The sequence below is a fragment of the Megachile rotundata genome, chromosome 14, assembly GCF_050947335.1.
Source record: "Megachile rotundata isolate GNS110a chromosome 14, iyMegRotu1, whole genome shotgun sequence".
Classification (NCBI taxonomy): Eukaryota; Metazoa; Arthropoda; class Insecta; order Hymenoptera; family Megachilidae; genus Megachile; species Megachile rotundata.
Genome location: NC_134996.1, coordinates 4,180,862 through 4,203,815, shown reverse-complemented (window position 1 = coordinate 4,203,815; position 22,954 = coordinate 4,180,862). Strand labels below are relative to the sequence as shown.

At 32.7% G+C, this 22,954-nt stretch overlaps 1 protein-coding gene across 11 annotated transcripts in view; it reads right to left on the bottom strand.

Annotated features, from left to right (window-relative positions):
- LOC100881525 (zinc finger and BTB domain-containing protein 8A) overlaps window positions 1-22,954 on the bottom strand; it is a 197,806-nt gene that overhangs the window by 126,364 nt on the left and 48,488 nt on the right. Inside the window, exon 5 of one of the 11 annotated variants that reach the window (XM_003700588.3) lies at window positions 3-22,144. The exons of 8 other annotated variants lie outside the window; for them this stretch is intronic. In XM_003700588.3, the coding sequence (XP_003700636.1) occupies window positions 21,849-22,144 (296 nt within the window). In that variant the 3' untranslated portion in view covers window positions 3-21,848. Of the gene's footprint in view, window positions 1-2; window positions 22,145-22,954 lie in introns of those variants that run through there. 2 more of the 11 variants (XM_076539647.1, XR_013040452.1) reach the window with 2 other exon arrangements.

The following is a 22,954-nucleotide window of genomic DNA, read 5'->3' as shown; positions in this document are numbered from 1 at the left end:
GGTTAACACACAATTATGTTTAATCAAAAAATTAGTATGAAATACATTAAATGCACATGTGATTAATTCTCCATTATTTTTTTTTGTTGTTTTGTTTATATATATATATATATATATGCTTTGTAATGTTTCTTTCGTTTATCCTCATCATCCATATAGTATCTACACTATGCAGTAATTAAAAGTGTATATAATAATTGCAATCGTAACATAACACTTGCAATGTTAGAATAACCATAAGAATAAGAATATAATCGTAGTAACAATAAGAAGTAGTAAGAATAATCATTTTTTTCTTTTCCTCGTAATAAAATCGTTTTACGCCCTATGATCGTGTTAGTCCTTTGTTTTTTTTTTAATCTATCAGCATGGTCAGCGATTTTCGCTTTCACAAACGTTTATTTTCCTTTCTATTTTTTTTGTGGGGGACTTTTAATTTTCAGCATACGGTTCATCTTTTTACAACGGCCCATCTATTGTACATTTTTTCAAAATGATACGTAATAATTCGTACGATAGAACGATGGAAACTGGCGTGCAGGTAGCGATCCATCGTCGTCAATGACGACCGCCATTACTGACACGAGGAGGATGCGCGTCCACCGAACAGGAAGGACAACTAGATCACTCGATCACGTGATCGACGCATCCTCCTCGATGTCGTCATCCGGTCGACGACGGAAGGCTCACCATGCTAAAGCAATCGTGTCTGATCAGATACCACACCCTTTCTTTCTCTACTTACACAAACCACTTGAACTCTGCTCAGTCACTTACAAGATCAACAACCCACTCATAATCTCAGATTTTAGTCGAGTATGGAAATAACTACGTGATATGTAACGTCCTACAATTATGATTATTCAAATTACGATCGTGTCAGCTTCCAACTTATGCGTCTCATATACTTGGAACTCGACGAAATTAAAATGCAGATCATTTGAAAAATCTAGAAACAAAAGATTTTCTAATAGAAGAATTTAAAAGTCTATACATTTTAAAATTCTGGAATTTAGAACTTTGGAAATTAAGAATTAAAAAATTTAAGAATATACGCAATTTTTAACTCAGAAATTTTCTGGTTTAGAAATTTCAAATTTTCAAATTTAAAAACTCATACATTTTATTAATTGAAGAATTTAGAAAATTTTTAATTTCCAATATATATATTCAAAGAAACATTTTTCATTTAAAAATTTCACAATCATACATTTAGGAACTTCAAAAGTTGAATTTCCCAAATTTTAAAATATCGACCAAAACTATAGCAATTAAGTACCGCACAAAAAAGGTTTCGTTTATATAACCTTTTCCACAATTTCCACAAGAATCTTTGCTTTGAATGCAAAGTAAACACATGATTTCAGTACCCTGCATTTAAAATTGAAATTCCGACAAACACTGCTTAGAAAATCATAAGACTGCCGATTAATGAAATGACAAGTGGAAAGTTTAAATTGAAAACTGCAACGATCGTATTCAGAATAATTGCAATTATAGTGTACTGTACTAAATACGTTCATTTTCATCGCGGCATTTAACGAGTTAATTAACCCTTGAACGACGGAAGCCGGGTCAAACGTGACCCAGATCTACGAAGTGAATATAAAGGTATGTCAATTAGAATGAGGTACTGAAATATACAAACGAAAATACTACATACATTAAACAATAATATTTATAATCCCAATCTGAAATATCAATCTTAATAGATACCTCAATTCAGACTTCAAATTATTGTTATTTCGACACGTTGTTCATCAATTTACACATTAATTACATTGGAGTCATCTGTCACTGATATCTCTAATGTAATAAAATCAAATAATTGTTAGTAGAAAAGAGAATAATTCTTCGAGAAACAAATTGGAAGTTAATACTTAAATGTTAATTACCCGTATGTTTCGTAATTAAACTTTCAATATGCCCACTACATATGCGAATTTTTATGACAATTCACGCTATAAATTCTGCCGCTCAATAATATGAATCTTTCTGTCATCGATGCAGACATTTATTAATTTGAAAGATATTTAACACTTTCATTATGGTACACCCACCCCAACAGTGAGCAAAATAATTGTTACAAGCTAATGAAAACTGCTGTTATTGTGATAACAAAGAAATACAAAATCGTGTTTTCATAAATTGTTTTGAAATTTCATTAAATTTCTAGTTCGTCATAAATTGTAATCACAAATGATTATAGAAATTTATAATAATTGTGAATTTTATTACAAATAACTGAGAACTGCTACTAAATTACTGTAAATAGTAGTTATGGACTACTATATAATAATTATAAATTTGCAATTACAGATTATTAAAAATAGTTTAAAAATATTAGCATTTCTTTCAAACAGCGCTACGTAACAATAACAAATGACAAAGATTCATACATTATATTATATTGAAACTGGATATAATATAGTTTGAATCAAGAATGACCAAATTGTTAACTTGATATAAAATTACAAGGTACCAAGTCCATAAAAGTATCAAATATAAAAAATAATAAAACGGTCAATTTTAGAAGTATATTTTGTGTCAACTAATGCTTATAAGATTGAAGGTCCTAGAAATATACTATAAAAGAATATGTTAGGTTGTATAATAAAAGATACAAAGTACGTATATACGTGAATGATCTTTACGTCCAATCCATTCGTCAGTTTATAAAATGAAATGTGACCCGCAGCTTGGAATCCTGTTATCCCAAATCAGCTGTAACAGGCGACCAAATGGTATTAAAATTAAAACGTTAAATATCCTTCAAACCATTTAACCGTCTGCACCGGGATCCACAGTAACGCGATCTATCAGTATGCAAAAGCTGATTAAAATCTGAGAAAATTGAGAAGTGCTGTGCTTGTTACTGTGCGCGGAGTGTCGCGACTGAACGAAATGAAACGAAGGAACAGAAGGAAAAGGAAGAGAAAGAAGCATCAGACGGTGCCTGGAGTTCCACGTACCAGAAACGTAACGAAATTGGTAAAAGAACGAAAAAGGGATGTTTCCCATTTCGAGAGGGTAGGGGAGGTGTATTTTTTGAGGACATAAGGAAATTCCTTGTCGGTTTTGGTTCCTTCTTCTATATGTTACACACGTACACGTGTACCACGCACGCACGATCTCTCACTGTGTCTGCACATCAACTGAAAAATGCAACGTTTAACGACCTTTTACTACCACTCGTCTCGCCTAAACCGTAGAGACCCACTTTTGTTTCATTTTTTTTTCTCTTTGTTTCGCTTAATTTCTCTGCTCTCTATTATATACACATACACACGTGCCGCGTGCGCGAAATCACAACTTTCAGTCTGACAGTCACGCCGATTTCTGTTTTCTCATTTGAATTATTCTTGTTTTCGTTTAAATCTTTGCTCCTTTCACGCTCGTTCTATTTAATCTTGGTTTTGTTCGTTTTACCGTCAAACGATAAAGTAGAACACGCAGAAATTAGTCCAGCGCACGGAGAACATCGACATCCCACGCGCGCTACCATTTACAATTAATACATTAGTATTTTTTATCAATTTTCCTTCATTATTCGCTAATATATTTATATATATATATATATATATTATCCCCCGAGAAAAATAACAAAATGTATATTTATATTTATATTCATATTTATATATTCATACGAAGATAGATATATACATATAACCGTGTGTTGTGTATATACATATATATCCATGAATAATCCGCACTTTATATATATATATGTATATATATATATATATATATATATATATAAAGAGATTATTAATAATAGTACTTTTTTTTTCTTTTGTTTAATTAGTTCGGTAATGTACAAGAGCGAACGGGACGCTGTCACTCGACGAGGTGAAAACAAAACGCATCTAAACGTGCTCCTTATCCTATGATCAGCTAAGCCTAGACCCTAGGTAACACCTACACCTATGTAACTACACTCATAATGTTCACTTGCACAGCCATAGTTTCTTTTCTTCTTGTCGTCTCTCTCGTCTTTGAATCTCCTTTTGATTCCCGCGCTTTTTCACCCTGTTTCAGATCCTTCGTTGTTCGTCGACGAGTATGAAATTTTCAGAAGAATGATTATGATCCGAGTCTTTTCGAATTTACGAGTAGCGAATTGCATTTAGTTTAAAAAAGAGACGTTGCTATTGGCCCCTTTAAATAATTACTGACTATTCTCTAATATTGCTTATCGTTATTAGGAACAGCAATGCATTTTTTCTTCCGTACAGTGATACAATTTTTTGATAAAAACGAAATAAAATTTTATTGCAGGAATTAGAAATTTGTGTAAGTGGTTCTGAAAATTGCGATTATTGACGAATTTTATTGACGAATACATCAATTGTCATTGTGCTTTTAGATAATTTATTTTAATTAAATTATTATGGAAGGAAACAGATTTTGATACTGTTGGGACCAGTAGCCGATTAAATAATTTCTTGCTTTCGGGGCTCTAATGATGAACATTAGTAAAAAGTGAGCATATACCAAGTGTCAATGGTATGTATATCTCTTTTTAGTTCGTTTGTTTCAATGTGAGTTAATTTTTTAAAACTAAGTCTACAGTGATCAAATTATGAGATTTGCACAAATTGATAATTTTACATAATTACATTTAAATGATATTATTTTCTTTTTAGTAACGGCTGATGTTTGTAAACTGCAAATATACTCTTGACTATACTATAACCAAAATTATTTATCAGAAAGCACGTTATTAGTACTGTGATTTTAGTAATTATCACTATTTACTAGATAATCATTAAGTACTATGGTGTCAACGTACTCTGACATTTACTAGTAACTTGGTGCTAATCACTTATTACAGATAAAGAATAAAATCGAACAAAATAAAATTGAATAAAATTATTTACAAAATAATTATTTACAAAATAATTTTATTAGACAGATTACTTATAATGTAAGTAATTGTTCATTAAATACTGACAGGATTAATGACGACACAATTAATAAATCTCTTGCTAAAGATTTCGAACAAGCAAATATCAAATGACTACTATATTACTCACTAAAATGACTACTATGATACTCACTAAAATGGTAAATAAACAACTTTAATTGAAACATTATTCAAGTGTTTTAACGTTACAATACGTTAGTGAACGTATTAAATGATACTAGAAATGAAGTTAGAAACTTTGACATTTCAATAAAACTCTAAATGGATTTTATGGAAAATAAGAACCAACTGATTACCACGGCAACACACATATAATTCAATTTGGGCAAATAATTGTGAAACCAAGAAAGAATTTTCTGGTAGTAATATTTTCCCAACAGTATGGTATGTTAAACTGAATAACCTGAAAAATTAAATTATTGTGTTAATAAATTTTATCCGGACACTACGGCAATTGACATATTAATCAATATTAGAATTCAAAATAGATTTCTTAAAATTTATACAAAACGAAGTTAATATACTATCAACCAAAATTTTATTGTAAAAGAAAAACTCGGAGCTACTTTTACAAACTGAATTCAGGAATATGATTGAATTTCAACAATAAAAAACAGAATTAAAAATTGATCTAATAATATTTTACTAATCATAAAATGCTAAATTGAACGATATAATTAAAAACTTAATAAAAACCCTATTATTGATAATCTTCCTTCAAGAATTTCACTGTTACAATTAACGCATAAATTAAAATTAGCTGTTTTCAAATTTTACAATAAAAGTTCGTCTTTAGAAAATCAAATTCTATTAAAAAATTTGGAATATATTTCTTTAAAATACCAAGTAGCGCTTAATTTGATTAAAAATTACTATTTGTTAAAGTTTAATAAACAAACTTGTAAAAGTGCAAGAGTCATAAATTAAATTGCTAATTAAATGCATTAATTTCGTAGGTACCAATCGAAAAATAAAAATTTTAACGTAAAACAACCGTAATTTAATCAATTATACTTACACCGTCCATATTTTACACAACCATTTGCACTGTGGCATTAAACGCGTTATTATGTTTATAACAATATCCGTAACTATTAAATTTGAAAATAGAACAAAGGAATTAATGATCGAGGAGTATTCCTTTCGTATGGAAAATCGCGTATTGATCGCACAGAGAAAGATTGGCGCGACAAACAACGTCGGAAAAGAAAGCGAACGGATAGGAAAAGCTGCAGAGACAAAGAGATCTCGATTTCACAGATGGACAGAACACGATCGTCATCCGCCAGACTATTTCGTGTGACTATCAGTTGGCCGATGTGTTGCGACGCGACGACTTGGAAAAGTGAACGGAAACGTGATTTTCATTCGTTTTGTGCCTCGCTCCATTCTCCCGCCACTTTTTTTCTTCTTTTTTTTTTCTTTTTTTTACCACGGAAAACTGAACGCGTTCTTCGGCGAGTGACAGCGACGCGGTCCGCATTTTACTATCGCAATATTGCACGATTTTTTTTTTTTCATTTCTTTAAATTCTTCTTCAATTTCAATAAGGTGTTAGCACCAATCTATTATATCACAATGTTCCACTCCACACCACGCAATTGTAAATATATAAATACCTATATGTAATAGTAGTAATAGTAATAGCAATAGTAGTAATAGTAGTAGTAGTAGTGGTAGTAATAGTAGTAGTAATAGCGGTAGCAATAATAGTAGTAGTAGTGTAGTCATAGTAATAATAGTACAATAGTAGAGATTTCCGTTTAATTAATAAAGGTTTCGATATAACAGCCAAACGACTCGCGCACGACGACGTTCGAAACATATCGTGTGCTCTGGTCATTTTCGATATTTTTGTGGATCCTATGTGTGCCGAGTATTTCTCTCTTTTTTCACCCTTCGTCGTCATTATCCTTCTCTCTTTCGACTAGTCGATTACGTGTACGTCGTGTTTCCGTGTGCTTCTCATGCGATTCCTACGGATATGTATTTCGTGTGTGTCACTGCATGTTTCTCCCTTATTGTGTCTCCGTTTTTCTTCCTATTTCGTCAACGAATGGCTAATCCCGAGGATCCCGTCCGGAAAAAAATGACTGAATTCGTGATTTGAAAGAAACTACGATCTTTAACTACCGGAATTCCATTACAAAACTTCCGTCTCCCAATTTCAGTGGTGCTCGATTCATTGAATTTAACGACTTTTACTTTAAATGTAAATATTTCAAAGAAATATATGAATATTTAGTATTTAATATATTTTGAATATATGATGTATTTGAAATATTTTGAAAGAATATTCAAATATATAATATACTTAAAATTTATTTAAAAGTATTCAAATATATATTTTTAATATTTTTAAAGAATATTTAAATATCTTTTAGACACTTTTAAAAAATATTTTAACTTATATAGGAAAAATGTATAAATTCACTCTTTGCTGTTATATGTATACCTTTAGCTACCGCATCATAAAATTATGCACTATATTTATTTCAAAGTCAACACTTACTGGGCATACAACTCATGTATCAATAAAAATTCAACAATTGTTTTTGGACATAAAAGAGATAATTAATTCCTTCGTTACGAATTTATAATTAGTTACGACCAATGAACAATTAATTTCGACTGGCGGGACATGCAAAATTTGAGGAAATACGACTACGAAATGTTAAAGATATACATATAGATATGTACTTCAATTCTAATAGTATTCATCTTTGGAGATATTCACTATAGATCCGCATTTTAGAACTGTTCACTGTATTGCATAATTTATGTATGGCTTTCTTATGGCCTAATACAATACTTCGTATGTAGTATTTTTGTATTCACACGATACGTAATGCTCTCAGTCACTATATATTATTTTATGTATTTTAATTGTGAACATATTACACTATTTTTATGTAGTTATTGGCATTTACTGATGGGAGGAATATTTTATTGCAACCAAAAACTAAAAATTTTCGAAATTTATATTTTAAAAAATATGTTAAATGTTAAATTTTTTATGAAACGATTAGATTTTTTTGGATATCAGACTGTGATTTAATAATCCATGCAACCGTAGTTTTAACGACCTTCGTGACAAATAGATGAAATAAAAATTTGCGCTAAACGTGGTGTTATGTCAGTAAGACAATATGTGGTGTCATATGGATCGTGCATACAACAAAAATTACACCTTTATCTACTTTTTATAACACATCCTTCCTGCTTGAAAAATGACCCATTTAAATCAGGGTTGAGAAGCCTTGTGTACCATTAAAGGCGTTAATTCTATTCAGCTTTCATTATTTTTACTTGAATTCCAAAATGAACATAATTCAAATATCAAAGAGTGAAATGATTTTCCTAATTAATGACTATAAATAAAATGTAAGTTATTTATTATAAACGCAATTATATCACATTGGAAATTTGTGCATTTATTGAAGTAGGTTAATAAAATATTGTTAAAAATAATTTACGTTTTTGAATGATAATAATATTGTACTGGAATTTAAAAGTAATTAAACATTCCTGTTCTACGATAGTTCCCACGTCATTCCTATATAAAAATTTCATATCACAAGAAATTCTACACGCTTTTAAAATAATCGTATTAAGTATTTGGAAATTACATCAGTAATTATATCATTAAATTTTAACAAAATTATGAGAAATTTTGACATGTACATTATTTGTCGCAAATAAAGCATTAAAAAGCAATGTTTGGGACGAAGAAAAGGATTCAAATGATTAAAGAAAGTTGCTTGCAACATACGAAACATGTAAGTATGATAAACGAATATTTTCTGGATGAATTTAAGGACTTCATTTTCTTAACATAGTCATCAAAGAATAATGTCATTAATAATTTCAATCGCCAACAAATATTTATGTTTGTTTCATTCTGATAGTGGTACAACTAAATATACAAAATTTGGAAGAGAAACCTTTTAACGCTAAAACTCTCAAAGCTGTCAAATGATGTTTTATGAGTTTCTTATTTCATGTTACAAAATTGGGTAAGGTTACTTCCTTGAAATTTGTGTAGATTTTCATGAAGATAAAGAATTAATATGTACATCAATTTATATCTTGTCGTTTCAAAGTAAATATGATTTGAAATTTATATTTTTGAAAATATTAAATACAACAAATTTTAGCTAATAATTTAATATAGGCCGTTTTACCCCATAAAAATAGAAACACTATTTTGTATAAAATAAAACCGAATTTTCAATTCTTGTGTTGTGCCACTATCGACTGCAAACAGGGAAATTGCAGTCTGTCGCATCTAAAGGGTTGAAACGTATAATTTTTAAACAAGAAAAGATGGAAACGATTAGAAAGATATTTGCTTGTAAAGTGCAAGATATGAGAAAAAATTTGCTGAACTAAATAGTTGTCGTTAATCTCGTGAAAGATTCGATACTCGATCTCGTGTATATCAGCGCTGAGATCCTCTTACACGCTTAGGGGGTGCTACTCGCGTCATCCTCCATCCCCTACTCGTTTTTCGTTCCGTCAGCTTGAAATACACGGCGTGCCACGAGTGATTCGCATAGCGATCAAATACTGAAGGCGTAACGAGCTGCTCTATCCGTCGATTCACGCGAATGCCTCCGAAAATATTTGCGTGGCTGTGTAAGTAGGATACCAGACACCGCACGCACGAGGGAAATGTTTTGAAAGCAAGCTGCACCTTTCCTTTTCTCTTTAATAATTCCACTCTGGTATGTTAATTAGTAGACTAAAAACGATTGAGCGTAGTTCGAGCGAGATTTTTCTTTCCTGTGTGATCGTTTTAACTGACATTTCAAAACTGTTCTTTGATGTAAGTACATGTACTTATCGGGTGCGACGCGAATTATTATTATCAAGTGAATGTTCGATAAAATAATTACTATCAAAAAAATATGCGTCGAAGATGAAAGTACAATTCTAAATTTTTTATGAATTCGTTTATAATAACACGCTGACACACTGAACCCATTATATAATGCACGTTTCATTACAAATTGAAAATAAAATAAAAAATACATTAATCATGGATACAATGTAAAATAATATAGACGATGACTCCGTATCTCTATAAAGATTAATTCATATTTTTAAAAAATTGTGTAACTAATAAACTACAGGAACTTGAAAACCATTCATTTTTACCGCATTCGTTTTTCTAAATTGCTTTGATTGATACTTTATGTCTATCGAATAAATACCTGTTACTTATAAATTACTGAAACTTTTTATTGACGTGTTTCATTAGAATCGAAAAATTCATTACAATAAACAATTTCATAATTTATGTAAATTTTTAAGTATGTTCTCGTTTTAGCAGGAATTTTTGAAATGATATAGTAAGTGTACAATACCCCCTTTTGTAACACGATGATAAAAAACCAGTAAATGTAGGCTTAAGTTATGCACTAAAGAAATTTAAATAAATTTATACTAATTCCTGATTTTACTGATAAATTAAAGCGTTGCATTTTTATTTGAGTGCAAGGTTGCATTTTCCTTTCGCGTGCGAAATAAAAAATTAACGAGGAAGGATTAATTTATCCTGTACTCGACGTAGTCTGATAAAATGTATTTTTATCTAAATTATGGATGATGTAATTACATTGTTCCTTTCACAGTAAATGTGATATTTAATTTCACGTATCGTTCATTAAAACGATCATTATTACCTTTCATTCAAACAACTTTATTCATTTTCCTTATTATTTAATTCACAAAGTAATTCAACTCTTTTTACTTCTTTAAAAACGATGACCAAGGTTCTATATCCTACTCGAACTACAATCATTCAGAGAGTACTAAAAAATGAAGAAAATATATTTTTCTACTGAAAATCAAAATTAGATCAAAAGCTGTTAAATACTTATGTGTAAATCGTTTTTATACAGTGATATACCAAAAAATTTAGTTGTTCTAGAAGTCGAAGGTAGACCAAGAATTATTAAATCTTGATACAGAAATCATTTTTGAACCAGGTTATATTAAAAAATCTAAGTTTTCTATTGAAAATCTAAGATAAACTAAAAGCTATTGAATCTTAATAAGTAAAATGTTTTTATGTCTGATCATTTTAATAAATTAGCTGTCACATTTATGAGGAATTCCCGGGTTACACAATACAATAAAACCTGTTAAAATTTTGTAAAAAGGAATATTTAAATATATACATAATACAATCCTGTAATAAATAAAAATTACTTAAAATTTATTTAAAATTTAAATATTTAAAATGTAAATTTTGTAATTTTACATATTTTACACTGTCAGTCACCTGACACGACCTGAACGGAAAGGTCAATGTCAGTCAAAGGTGACTAACGTGACAGCTAACGTGTTAAAAAATTAAATTTTTCAATTGAAGATTAGAAAACTGTTGTCGTGCGAAGTCATATAAAAAATCTTTTTCTACTGAAAATCAAAGATAGACCAGAAATCTTGGTACGTGTGTTTCCGCAAGCCAATCACGTACAGCTTTTTCCGTCGCTCAAAGCGGAAATAAGTGGTGCTGCTAAACAACAGGCACGCCCGCGTAAACCGAAAAGGTCTGGCTCGACGATGCTTGTCTACCTGGTTGCTAACGATCCTGTGTTTCACAAGGCTGGTTGCCTCGAGAGTCGACCAAAGTACCGTTTAACTATTTCATTACCCACCGCATACATATGCGCCTTCGAAGATCGTCCATTTATGGCAAAAATTCGAACTATCTAATCAATATTGAGTAGAATAAAGTGCGTACTAAATGTGAGATATACATATACATTACTGAATTTTTGTTCTCATATATTTACTGACATGCCAGTAAGATTACATAAGTAATATGTGTCTATTTTTGGTCTGAATAGATTAGAACAATAATTAATTCATCTTCGGATTTATAAGTTTACTTTTGTGCAATAATTTTTACGAACATCTAACTTTAAAATTTAAACAACCTCAAATTTTAAACTCCCAAATTTTTCAATTTCTATATTCGCAAAATTTTATTTCCAAACTGGAATTTCAAAACATTCAAGTTTTCAAACTACACTTTCGAAATCTTCAAGCTGCCAATTTTCTAAATTCTTGAATTGTTAAATTTTTAACAATTGGAAAGCTGCGTAACATTGAAAATTTAATTATTATAAACTTTTATAATTTCAAATTGCCAAGCTTTCAAATTATTCAATATCCAAAGTTTAAAATTTAAAAATTTCGAAATTCAAAACATTGGAAATTTAAAATTTTCCATAATTTGTATACTTAATTTCTGTATACCAAAATTTCAAAATCCGTAATTAAAAAATTTTCAAATATTCAAATACTTCCTAATTTTTTAATTTTTTTAACTTTCAAATCCGTAGTTTCTGAAATTTTTTAATTTTTTAATTTCAAGACTACCAGGTTTAAGAATTTCAAGACTTCTCTGAATTTAGAAAAATTCTAAATTTCCATATTCCTATGTTATTAAATGCTTTATGCTAAACTTGAAAATTAAAAAGTTCCAAATTCAGAAATTTTTAAATTCATAAATCTGTGGATTTGAATTCAGTTTTGAATTTTGTACAATTGAAAATGTGAAAATGGAATACTTTGGAATTTCATACAATTTAAAATTAAAAAATTTATAAGTTAGGATGTTGTAAAACTGAAAACTTAATACTTATAAAATTCTAATATCGAAATACCCAAGTTTCTAAATTCCTAAGTCTCTACATTTAAAAACGTTTCAACTATTTTTCACTCACATTCAGTACGCCATTTGATCTACAAATTTTTCTCGAGTCTCGACACGACCGGCAAACGAATTACATTTCAATTTTCAGCGATCGAATAACGCATTCTTGTCGCCAAACGTATCTACCTCGATCCATCGAAAGTTCACACTAAATTGATCGATCGACTGTGAACGTCAACACAGGTCATCAGCCACGCGAATCGATAAGACCAATCGCAAATAGACGATTCACGATTAACGATCGATCGTTTGACGACTTGTACGTGCAGACAATTCCGGAAATTGGCAGTGCTCGAACATATCCAGCAGTGGGTTAGGTATTAGCAGACTCAAAGAGAGGACAACGTCGTCGAGAATGAGGGATCGATACGTTCAGCCGAGAGGCTAATTATATGTGTAATATATCGTGTCGATGCGGTTCTTATAATAAAATCACGTTCAGTCGCGACGTGTGACTCGGCGTGAAACTGTCCATCGCGGATAAACGTTATTCACTTTGCGATTAATTCCTCTGAAACACTGGTGTCGCGTGGCTCGTGAAACTCCAAACTACACCGATGAGAGATGATCGTACGAATTAACGCACGAAAATCTCCAGCATGTCCTGCGATTAGAAGTAACGTTCAATGCAATCACATCGATTTAAATTGATAGTTTCCCTATTTGATCATTCTGTCTTTATAGATTTATTTATAGAAGAAGAGGATAATATATAGATCATTGGTGAACGGATCGACTGTTTACCGAAGGGCCACCGATGTGCACGGTAGGTGCAGCGATATGGTTTCGGAGATGAGTAGATATTTCAAACTTAGAGATTTGGTGACGTGGAAAGATCATGTCACCAAATCTCTAAGATCAGTTTTTAGACTGACAAGTTTACATCAAAGCAAACAGTTTACATAAAATTTGGAAATTAAGTAATTTGAATAATTGAAATTACGAAAATATTTAAAAATTAAGAAATTTAGATATTTAGGAGTACATACATACTGAATTAAGTTTACAAATTTGGAAATTTAGAAGTTTAAAAATATAGAAATCTAGTAATTACATAATTTAACAATTAGTAATTTAGAATTTAAAAATTTGCATTTTTAGAAACAAAATATTAAATAATTCGCTCAAAAATGAAACTTCAAAATATAGAAATATAAATTTCGAATCTTCATACTTTTAAATTTTCTAAATTTCAAATATTCATATTTACATAGATAATAATTTGCAAACTGATAAATTGAGATATTTGAAAAGGAAAAAATACAGAAGTTTCTAAATCTCGTATCTTCAACATCTACCTCTAAACAAATTCCATGTGTTTAGATACAAGGTTTCGTCCGGAGGAAACAGGAAATATCCGACATTCAATCGATATAAAAGAAAGAGTGAAAAAGAATATCCTGCCCAGAATTTCGATCAATTTTTTTCTACGGAAAAACGTCAGTTCTGCGGTTGCGCGAACCGTGTGTATCCACGATTCGAATGACAAAATGAAACGAACCACGCGACTCTGGCGTAAAAGATAAAAATCAGAGAGCACCGCAGAAACACGAAAACTTTGTTTCGTGTTCCATTAATACTTGGCGTCGCGTGAAGTCAGCTCGTCCAGTCCCGTGTTAATCGAATCCTATATCGCCGGAATCGGAAGATAGCGATCGAATTTCCTCGTAAAACGGAATTAATCCGTCACTAAGTACGAGAACGTGTGCGGACACGTAATCACGAACTGAATTGCTCCGCGGTTAGAAATATCAGAATAACGACAAGAAAGAGGCATCGAATTCCCTTTAGAAATCTCGAATGATCTTAATAAATCCGGAAGATCTTGAAATCTAAGCTTACATGGAACGCTGAACCAGCATGATACGGCTGTAACTTTTCATCCAGTAATTTTAATCCCTTCAATTCTTTTGTCAAAGCCAACTCGGTATCGTATTCGCCTTAATCGTCTCTCTTTCGGTTGAAATATGAAATTGTGAACAGATTCTGAAAGAATATCTGGATAGAGACTGAATTACATTTTCCTGAATTATAATTGAAACGACGAGGCAGACGTTAAATTTTCATTTAAACACTTTTTTAGGACAATCAGCTGTGCCTACCTACAGTCTAACATACACATGATATAATGTGTAATAATAACTGATAAATGATGATACAAAAGCGCAATAATAATCAAATCGTGTTCTTTTTTATTTAATTGAAGGGGGATCCAAATTAATTTCTGGATTTAATGTTGAACTTTATAGAGGAAATTTTTTAATTTTTTTTTCATAGTTGACTATTTATATTTGTAATATTTTTAATTTCAATAATTCCTTAACCTGGGTTATGATTAATCTATACACCGTCACTCGTGAGCTAAAAGCTTTGAAACATTGATACATTTAACTTCAGCCAGTAGCTAATGCAAAAGGTTAAATCGTCAAATTTCTCAACTTACAAAGCAGTCTAAAAGTTTGTAGAGAAAAATCGATTAATCATCCCTCACAAATTTGTCGTACAACCATTGTCTATAATCAAGAGTAATTTAACAGTCGTGATAAAATCACGTCGCGAATTTACTCAATTTTATACAGTGAAAGCCTTGTATTCTATGCACAGTTGATAAAAATTGAAGTTAAGATATCATTATGAGCAACCATGGCTATAATTACGTGAATATACTATTGATATGACATGAGAGACGATGAGTAATGGAGCGAAGAAGGTGTACTCGCAGAAAAGCAGTGAAAATAACCGTAACTGATCAGACACGCAAGTTCCATGTATGGATACCGCTGACATAGCATGATTTGTCGATAACAGGTACAACTGTAATGTAGAAGTCTAATATCAAGTAAATTTAATTATATAATATAGACAGTTCTATCATATTTTTCTGTTGAACAAAACTATTCGAACTGAAATGATTCGTACTTACATATTAATTTGTGTATTAAAGCAGAAATATTTTTCTTTGTTTGCGAATACGTTTATTAACGGAAATTAGAATAATTTGAGTTTTCATTTTTGTTTATTGCTATAAAAATTTGATTAGGTAGTACATAATTTTATTTTTGATAAAATTTTTAAAATACTTCGTTACTGAATCCTTAAATTCACGACAGGTTGATTTGTCTTTTCAAATTTCTAAATTTCCAAATTCTCAAATACCAAAATCTTTAAAAGCCGAAATTATACAATTCTCAAATCCTAAATTTCTATATTTATAAAATTTCAAATACTTCTATTCCAAAGTAATCCAATTTTCAAGTTATAAGATTTAAAATTTTGAATTTTCTAAATTTTCAACTTCCCAAACCTCCAAGATGATTAATTTCCAAATCCTCAATTCTCAAATTTTTTAATTTTCAAATTCTTAATTTGTCCAACCTATAGCTTCTTAAATTTTCAAACGTTAAAAAATAAAACTGATCGACCGCGGATAAACGAATCGTAAGTACCGAGATCCTACTACGCATCTTTTATTCATAACTTTTAATACGAAATACGACTATTTCTAATTAGATAAGTAGAAGAATTTTTAATAACAGGGTTGATGAATTTTTATGGAAATTCCAGCATCACCCACGTACACGAGGCGTGATATTCAACGTATTAACAATTCTTATTATGTCGCGCCAAATATGAATATTTTAATTGGTACAGTGAGAAACGATCACGTGCTTCTTGGCATTGTTAGTGGTGTAAGTCAGAAATTTTTAACTGCCTTCCTTTTACACATATTGATTTTGTGATAGTAATATCTACGACATTTAGCATGGACAGTACGGAGACTTGGATGAATTAAAAGAAAATGTTGCGATTAACATTTAACTACTGTTATTCTTAAAAAGTTTTCATTATTGAATTGAGGTCATGACAAAAAGTAATTCGGCATTCTTTTATAAATCACGTGAATTTCTGTTTATTAGCGAATCTGCAATTTTATATCACTGATAAATACTGGAATTAAAATATGTATGCTGACATTGCTACCACGGGAATAATCAACGCGTTAATAGACTGTCATAGTAAAAATAACCGTAACAGTGAAACATATTATAATAAAAGTAATTAAAAATTTTTATATTCTATTTTACATTATTAACACTTTGACTGTTACGAGTGTTATAACTGATTGATAACAGAAATGAAATATAATTGAATAACTGAAAATATGATTACGAACAGAATTATTGTTATACTAACAGTATAAAGTGGAAAATGAGAAAATTAAATTTGAAAGTTAATTAACGCACTGACCGTCGCAGGGTCCACCAATGACGCCACGAATTTAATACAATCAAATATCTGTAAGTAAAGCATCGATAACAAGTGACAATTTGAAGTAAAAACAGGGAAATGCTGAATAACCGGAGATTATATAGTCTCCATTAAAGTATTAAAATGTAAACTAATATTAACCCTCCGTAAATTACGAATTTACTCAATAAAAGTTTCCATAATATGCAAATCAACAACATTATATTAATCTAAAATGATAAATAGTAATTGGAGAAAATCATATTGTTTCTACCAATTGTAATTATAATAAATTATACAATTCAAACGTCTACGAAGAAATAAGAATGGTATAGTTTAGTTTTAATGTAACATATTTGCAACATGATGCAGTAAAGAATTAACGATGTTAAAAATTTGTATTTATTTCTCTTTCTCAAAAACTGTCACTGAAATTACTAAAAACTTCGTAAACTGACAAATTCTTTTCGATAAACTGCAAACGGGATCCATTAAAAAAGGAATGAACTTAACAGACTGAAGATCACTAACAGAAGAGAGCTCGAAGCTCTTTAAATAAATGTCTAACTTCCAGTCTTAGAAGTTTTAAAATTTGATCCGTTCTGGTTCGAATTATGTTTGGAGCATCGAAAATTTCTGACGAGCGTCGGGTCTTTCGGGTCCTAAAATGATATCTCGACATCTCATCTATTAAGGAAGTCATAAAATTTCAAATGACAAAACTCGCGGCGACGAAAGTTCGTTGCGCGAGGGTCACAAACGAGACGGCTTCTTAAAATTTCATTTTATCGGTCCATCTATTAGAGAAGTTGTAAAATTTCACGTAGTTCGAGCAGTCGGCGAGGCTAACGTGGCTGCACGGAAGATAATCAAGTCTGACGCATCGAGAGCACCACGAAATCGTGTTTGGAAGGAAAAACGGTGACACCTTTATAGTTCCGTCGAAAAATGGAGGACGGAAGAATTGCGAAATTTCGTTATCGCGTCCCTTGCTCCTCCCTTTCGGTTCCAGGACTCTAACGCGATGCCATTTTAGTTCGTCTTCTTTGACCAGCACTCGGAACACTCGGCTAGCTTATTATTTGGTGCAAAGTACATTTAAGAAAGAAAGGGAAATAAAAACAAACAAAAAGAGACGTAAACGCGAGCAAAGATTGTATCGTTGCCAACGAAGATAAGCCAATGAGAAAAGAAAAGGAAAAGAAAAGTGTACAAAGAGACAACAAGAAAAGAGGTTGAAGGTAGGCCTACAAGTACACCTAAATTCTCCCCTGTCCCATGAATAATAAATAATAAATTCTGCGTATACCGTGTTACTGCAATTATAATAATATTGTGTGTGTATTTATCTGTACTCGTGTCTCTCTCTCTCTCTCTCTGGGTGTACGTATGTATTTCGTGGTAATATATAAACAGTGAATAACACGTATATAAAATCATTAAAACGATAAAAACAAAAAATAAAATAAATTATCCAATATATTAATTAATATACTTAATCATCTGCATAATATATTAATATTTCTGGTTATTATATAGTTGTATGTATATATATTAGATATCGTTAAATTATATAGGTAATATGCGTGTTGGGTAGTAGCCTTAACTATGCAAAGTGCCCCTTCTTGCAAAAGAGAGAAGATCGACGGTAATATCATTTCATCACAATAATATAGCAGTTTGGCTCTTTGAATAGCTAGCGGACTCGACGTAACACTATATCAACGTGCACTCGAATTTCGAAGCGCACGTGACCACTCGAATCTGTCCATCGACATGCTTTTCCAGCTTCTGAAACACACGTGTATGTATATTTACGTTGGTCCGTCCGTCTGTCTGTCGGTCATCATGTACGTGGTACGCAGTTGACGTAGAACATCAAGCATTACAAACTCGCCTAGGGAAACCGGCGACTTAAGAAAAAGAAACCCATTAGAAATTACCGAATATGGTAATATTGCCCGACGAAAATGGCAAAATAACGAAAGGAAGCCGCAACATTCTTAAAAAACAGTTAATGCCATAATAAAAATTTAAAAACGTTTTAAAGTACAAATTTTGCAACTTTTAAACGTCTAAATATTTTATTACCAAACCTTAAAATTTTGCAACTTTTAAACGTCTAAATTTTTTATTACCAAACCTCAAAATCTGAAACTTCTCAAACTTACAAATTTACAAATTACCAAATACTCAATTACTTTAATTTTGAAATATTTAAATTCTAAACTTTCACATTCTCAATTATTAAATTTTCGATAATTTTTTGGACTCAAATTTTCGAATTACAGGATTATAAAATATAAAAATTATAAAACTTTAAAATTTTCAATTTCGAAATCCTACGATTCTAAAATTTACAAATCCCCTTAATCAAGAATTTATAAATTACCAAATTATGAACTTTCAAGATTATAATTATCAAATTTTAAAACAAATTCTCAATTTTCAAATATCCAAATTTCAAAATCCTTAAATTCCCAAACTTTCAATTTTCAAATTTCCAAATTATAAGAATAGGAGCATAAAACAGAATAACTGTTGAATGTTACAACAGATAGTAAAGTTTTCTTCCCTTAAATCGCGATTTTCCCCAGAAGAAGTCTAAAATACTCCGGAGCGTTCAACTGGTCTCCATCCACTATGTTTTAAATCTTTAATAGTTAAATGTTATGTATAAGGAAGTAAAGATAGATATATATTTATATAATATATATTATGTATATAGATAAATTTTTTGTTTCGCGTAAAAAACAAACAAAGAAGAAAGTAGAACAAACAGATTGTACCCCAACCAATTTAAATATCAACGTGTAACGATGCGATGAATATCGTGTAACCAGCCCTCTGAATAAAATTGACCGTTATTTAACGTAACACTAGTCTCCAACCGATGTCGATTACTACAACTCGTCGATTATAAATAACGTGATATAATTATTGTATAGTACTAGAAATCAATCCGATACAGATAGATTCTTATTGTGTGTGATCGCCTATGCACTTAAGTCCCGAATCGTGGAATGTCTCGCGTGATTTCCACTATCATTTGCTGCAATGTTGCATTCGCGGTGAAACCGTTTTAAATATCATAGATTTTTTGCTTCTCCTTTTTTTTTCTTTTTTTTTTTTCAGGTGTTTCAAGTGTAACAAATAACGCGTTTTATAGTTCAGAGCTCATATTAGAACTGCAAAGCGTCGCTTCGCTTGTTTCTTCTTTTTTTCTTTTTTACTCTATTAAAAAAGACCATTGGAAACGATGCATAGGACTAAAAGATTTCGTTGTTAGTCGATTAATATTACGTGTAATCCCGTACACTCGACCTGTTCCGGAAGTACGCGAGGGTGTCGTGTGGTTGCGTACTCCGAGTTGTCTATCGATGTACGTGTGTGTATGTGCGTGTGTCGTGTCTGTGTTTCTGTGTGTTCGGATATGAACTCCTATCCCCCGAGCTGAAAGTCCGCGAACTGGACTTGCACGTGCGTGGGCGTAATAATTGCCAACGATTCTCGAACGCCGATGAAACACACGATTACACTCTAATATGAAGTCCAACTATAAATTCTTCAACAACTATTACGACTCACCCTGCGTATCGAATGAATTACCTCCAGTAGATCCGCTTTAATTAATAATTAATTAATTAATCGATTAATTATAATTCTTTCCGGTTGTCGAACGGCGTGTCTTGGCCGTTTGACAACAGCAACTACGGGAGAAATTGGCACCACGTTTTGCTCCCACTTTATATATACATATGTAAATATGTATATAGCAATAATGCGTGAATCGTGAACTCTCCCAAGCTAACTCTCACACTCTCTCTCTCTCTCTCTCTCTCTCTCTCTCGTTCGCTCGTTCTCTCTCTCTCTCTCTCTCTCGCTCTCTTTCTCTCTTTAGTATCGTCGATCGGCGCAGCGCTCGTTCACCACAAAAAAAATAAAGCTGCCCGGTCTTTGGACATGTTCGAAACAACGTTTCGCACGTGAACCGCTTCGATGGCACACGTTCAATGCGCACGAATCGTGTAGGGAGAAGCGCGCGTACGCATGCGTGTCGCCGATCGGCTCCGAGGTTCCACGAGATTCCACGAGGTGAAAGATCCGAGATCAAAAGCGACCCGCGCCAACTTCGATTCGTCTCGGTCTCTCCTGCGGACTCTCGGACGCGCCGATCGTCAATGAAAAAACAACAACAAACAACAAACGGCCAGCTTGGCCAGCAATCGAGAAGGAACTTTGTCGTCGCATCGATCGCAGAAAACCGATTCGAGTCCGCGACCACCGTGGACAAAATTGAACGATTCACGAATCGGCTCGTTAGAGAATGTTCCCGCGGCGTCGGACACCGCGCACGCGCGTGCGCCATTTTCCCTTCGTTGCCGATCATAACCCGCGCATGCGCACTCGTGAGGAACATCGCCTATCGCTCCCCCACTCCATCGATTCGCTGGCTCGCACGTGTGACACTCGGTCAGCTCGTTCTTTTTCTCCTTAAAAACGTTTTGTAACTAACGACAAGCCCACCCAAGAAACGTCGCACGTCGATCATTGTACACACCCAGTGTTACAAACCCTACCCCTCCCCGCGATAGGAGAATCTTGTCGATTTCTTAAGCGTAGAACCTATAAAAGATTTGGTGTTTCGAAAAAGAAAAAAGCCGAGAAATCAGCCTTTGCCGTTTGGCCGTGATATCAGGGCCGTATCGTATGTTCTTAGGTGCGACAATACCCCCTGTGGGCGCAGCCACTCACGTTCTTTGTTTTTCTTATGCATGCGTGTATATATATATATATATTTATGTATATGTATAATATATATTATTCATTGTTACTTTTTTCCGCTTTTCTTTGTTTTCGGAACGTGTATGTAAGTGTAAATATGTATATATATATATAATATATATATATATATACAGACGCGCGCAATTCATCCACGTTTTAGGACAGCGTGTTCATAGTATCGTTAGTCATTGCGGAGAGCGCTAAGGTGCCGGTCATGAAATCGTTTAGATCGATTTTTCTTGCCTCGGGATGTTTGAATTTAAAGTGCGTGCGCAGGTTGTCGCTACGTGTATACGTGGCACGACAGAGAGGACACTCAAACCTGCCGGGGAAGTGGACGTGGTAGTGGTTCCTGATGTGCGTCACGACCTTGCCGCACAGCTTGCACCTGTGAAGGTTGCAGCCGCCTGGCACCCGGTCAAAGGTCAGCCGCATGTGCCAGGCTTTTGAACCTGCAACATCAACACAAGACAAGTCACTTTCAACTGTTGGCCTCCCAACGCGACCTACGACGACGAGCCGCCTGCGGCCCACTCTGTGTCGACGGCGGCTCGATCGCTTCTTTCTTTCTTTCTTGCTTTCTCTCTCTTTTTCTTTCCTCATGTCCACTCTCTCTCTCTCGTTCTCTCAGCCGCAGTTTCTCTCGCTCTGCTTGCCTCTCTAGACTCCATCTCCTGGCTCTCCCATCCGAGCCTCTCTTCTTTAATTCCCCGTTAATTTACCCTCCCCACTTATGAATCAAGGAGACGTGATACGCCGTGCGACAGTACCACGCGTTAGTATCTACACACGTGCTCGTTGATTCCCTTCCTCTCTATACTAGACCTTCCCTGAGCCGTCTCTCACCTTAGAATTTCTTTTCTCCACCCCAAGAGAGAGGTCGTTCGCGTGTTACTCTTCGACGTGTCGTGCACGAGAGAGAGGGTCGAGTTGACTAGCGGATCGATTATAGTTGTACGTGAAGTATACGAGGAGGAGATTTTAGAAGGAAGGAACGGATTATGAAGAAAGAAAAAGAGAAGCGGAATGATATTTCGAGACAGGACGCAGATCATTTGTAAAAACGAGTTGATTAAGAAGAGAGCTGAAACAAAATCATTGGTTCTGTGCCGCGTTTCATACTGGCATCACAAATTTAACATTTTCAAATAATTCAAAAAAATATAAAATAATTTAATCGGTTAACCTGTTAATCTTTTATTAATTTTCGACAAATATATTCACTGCTAAGATATAATAAGGTTGTAATTTATACTCCCAAG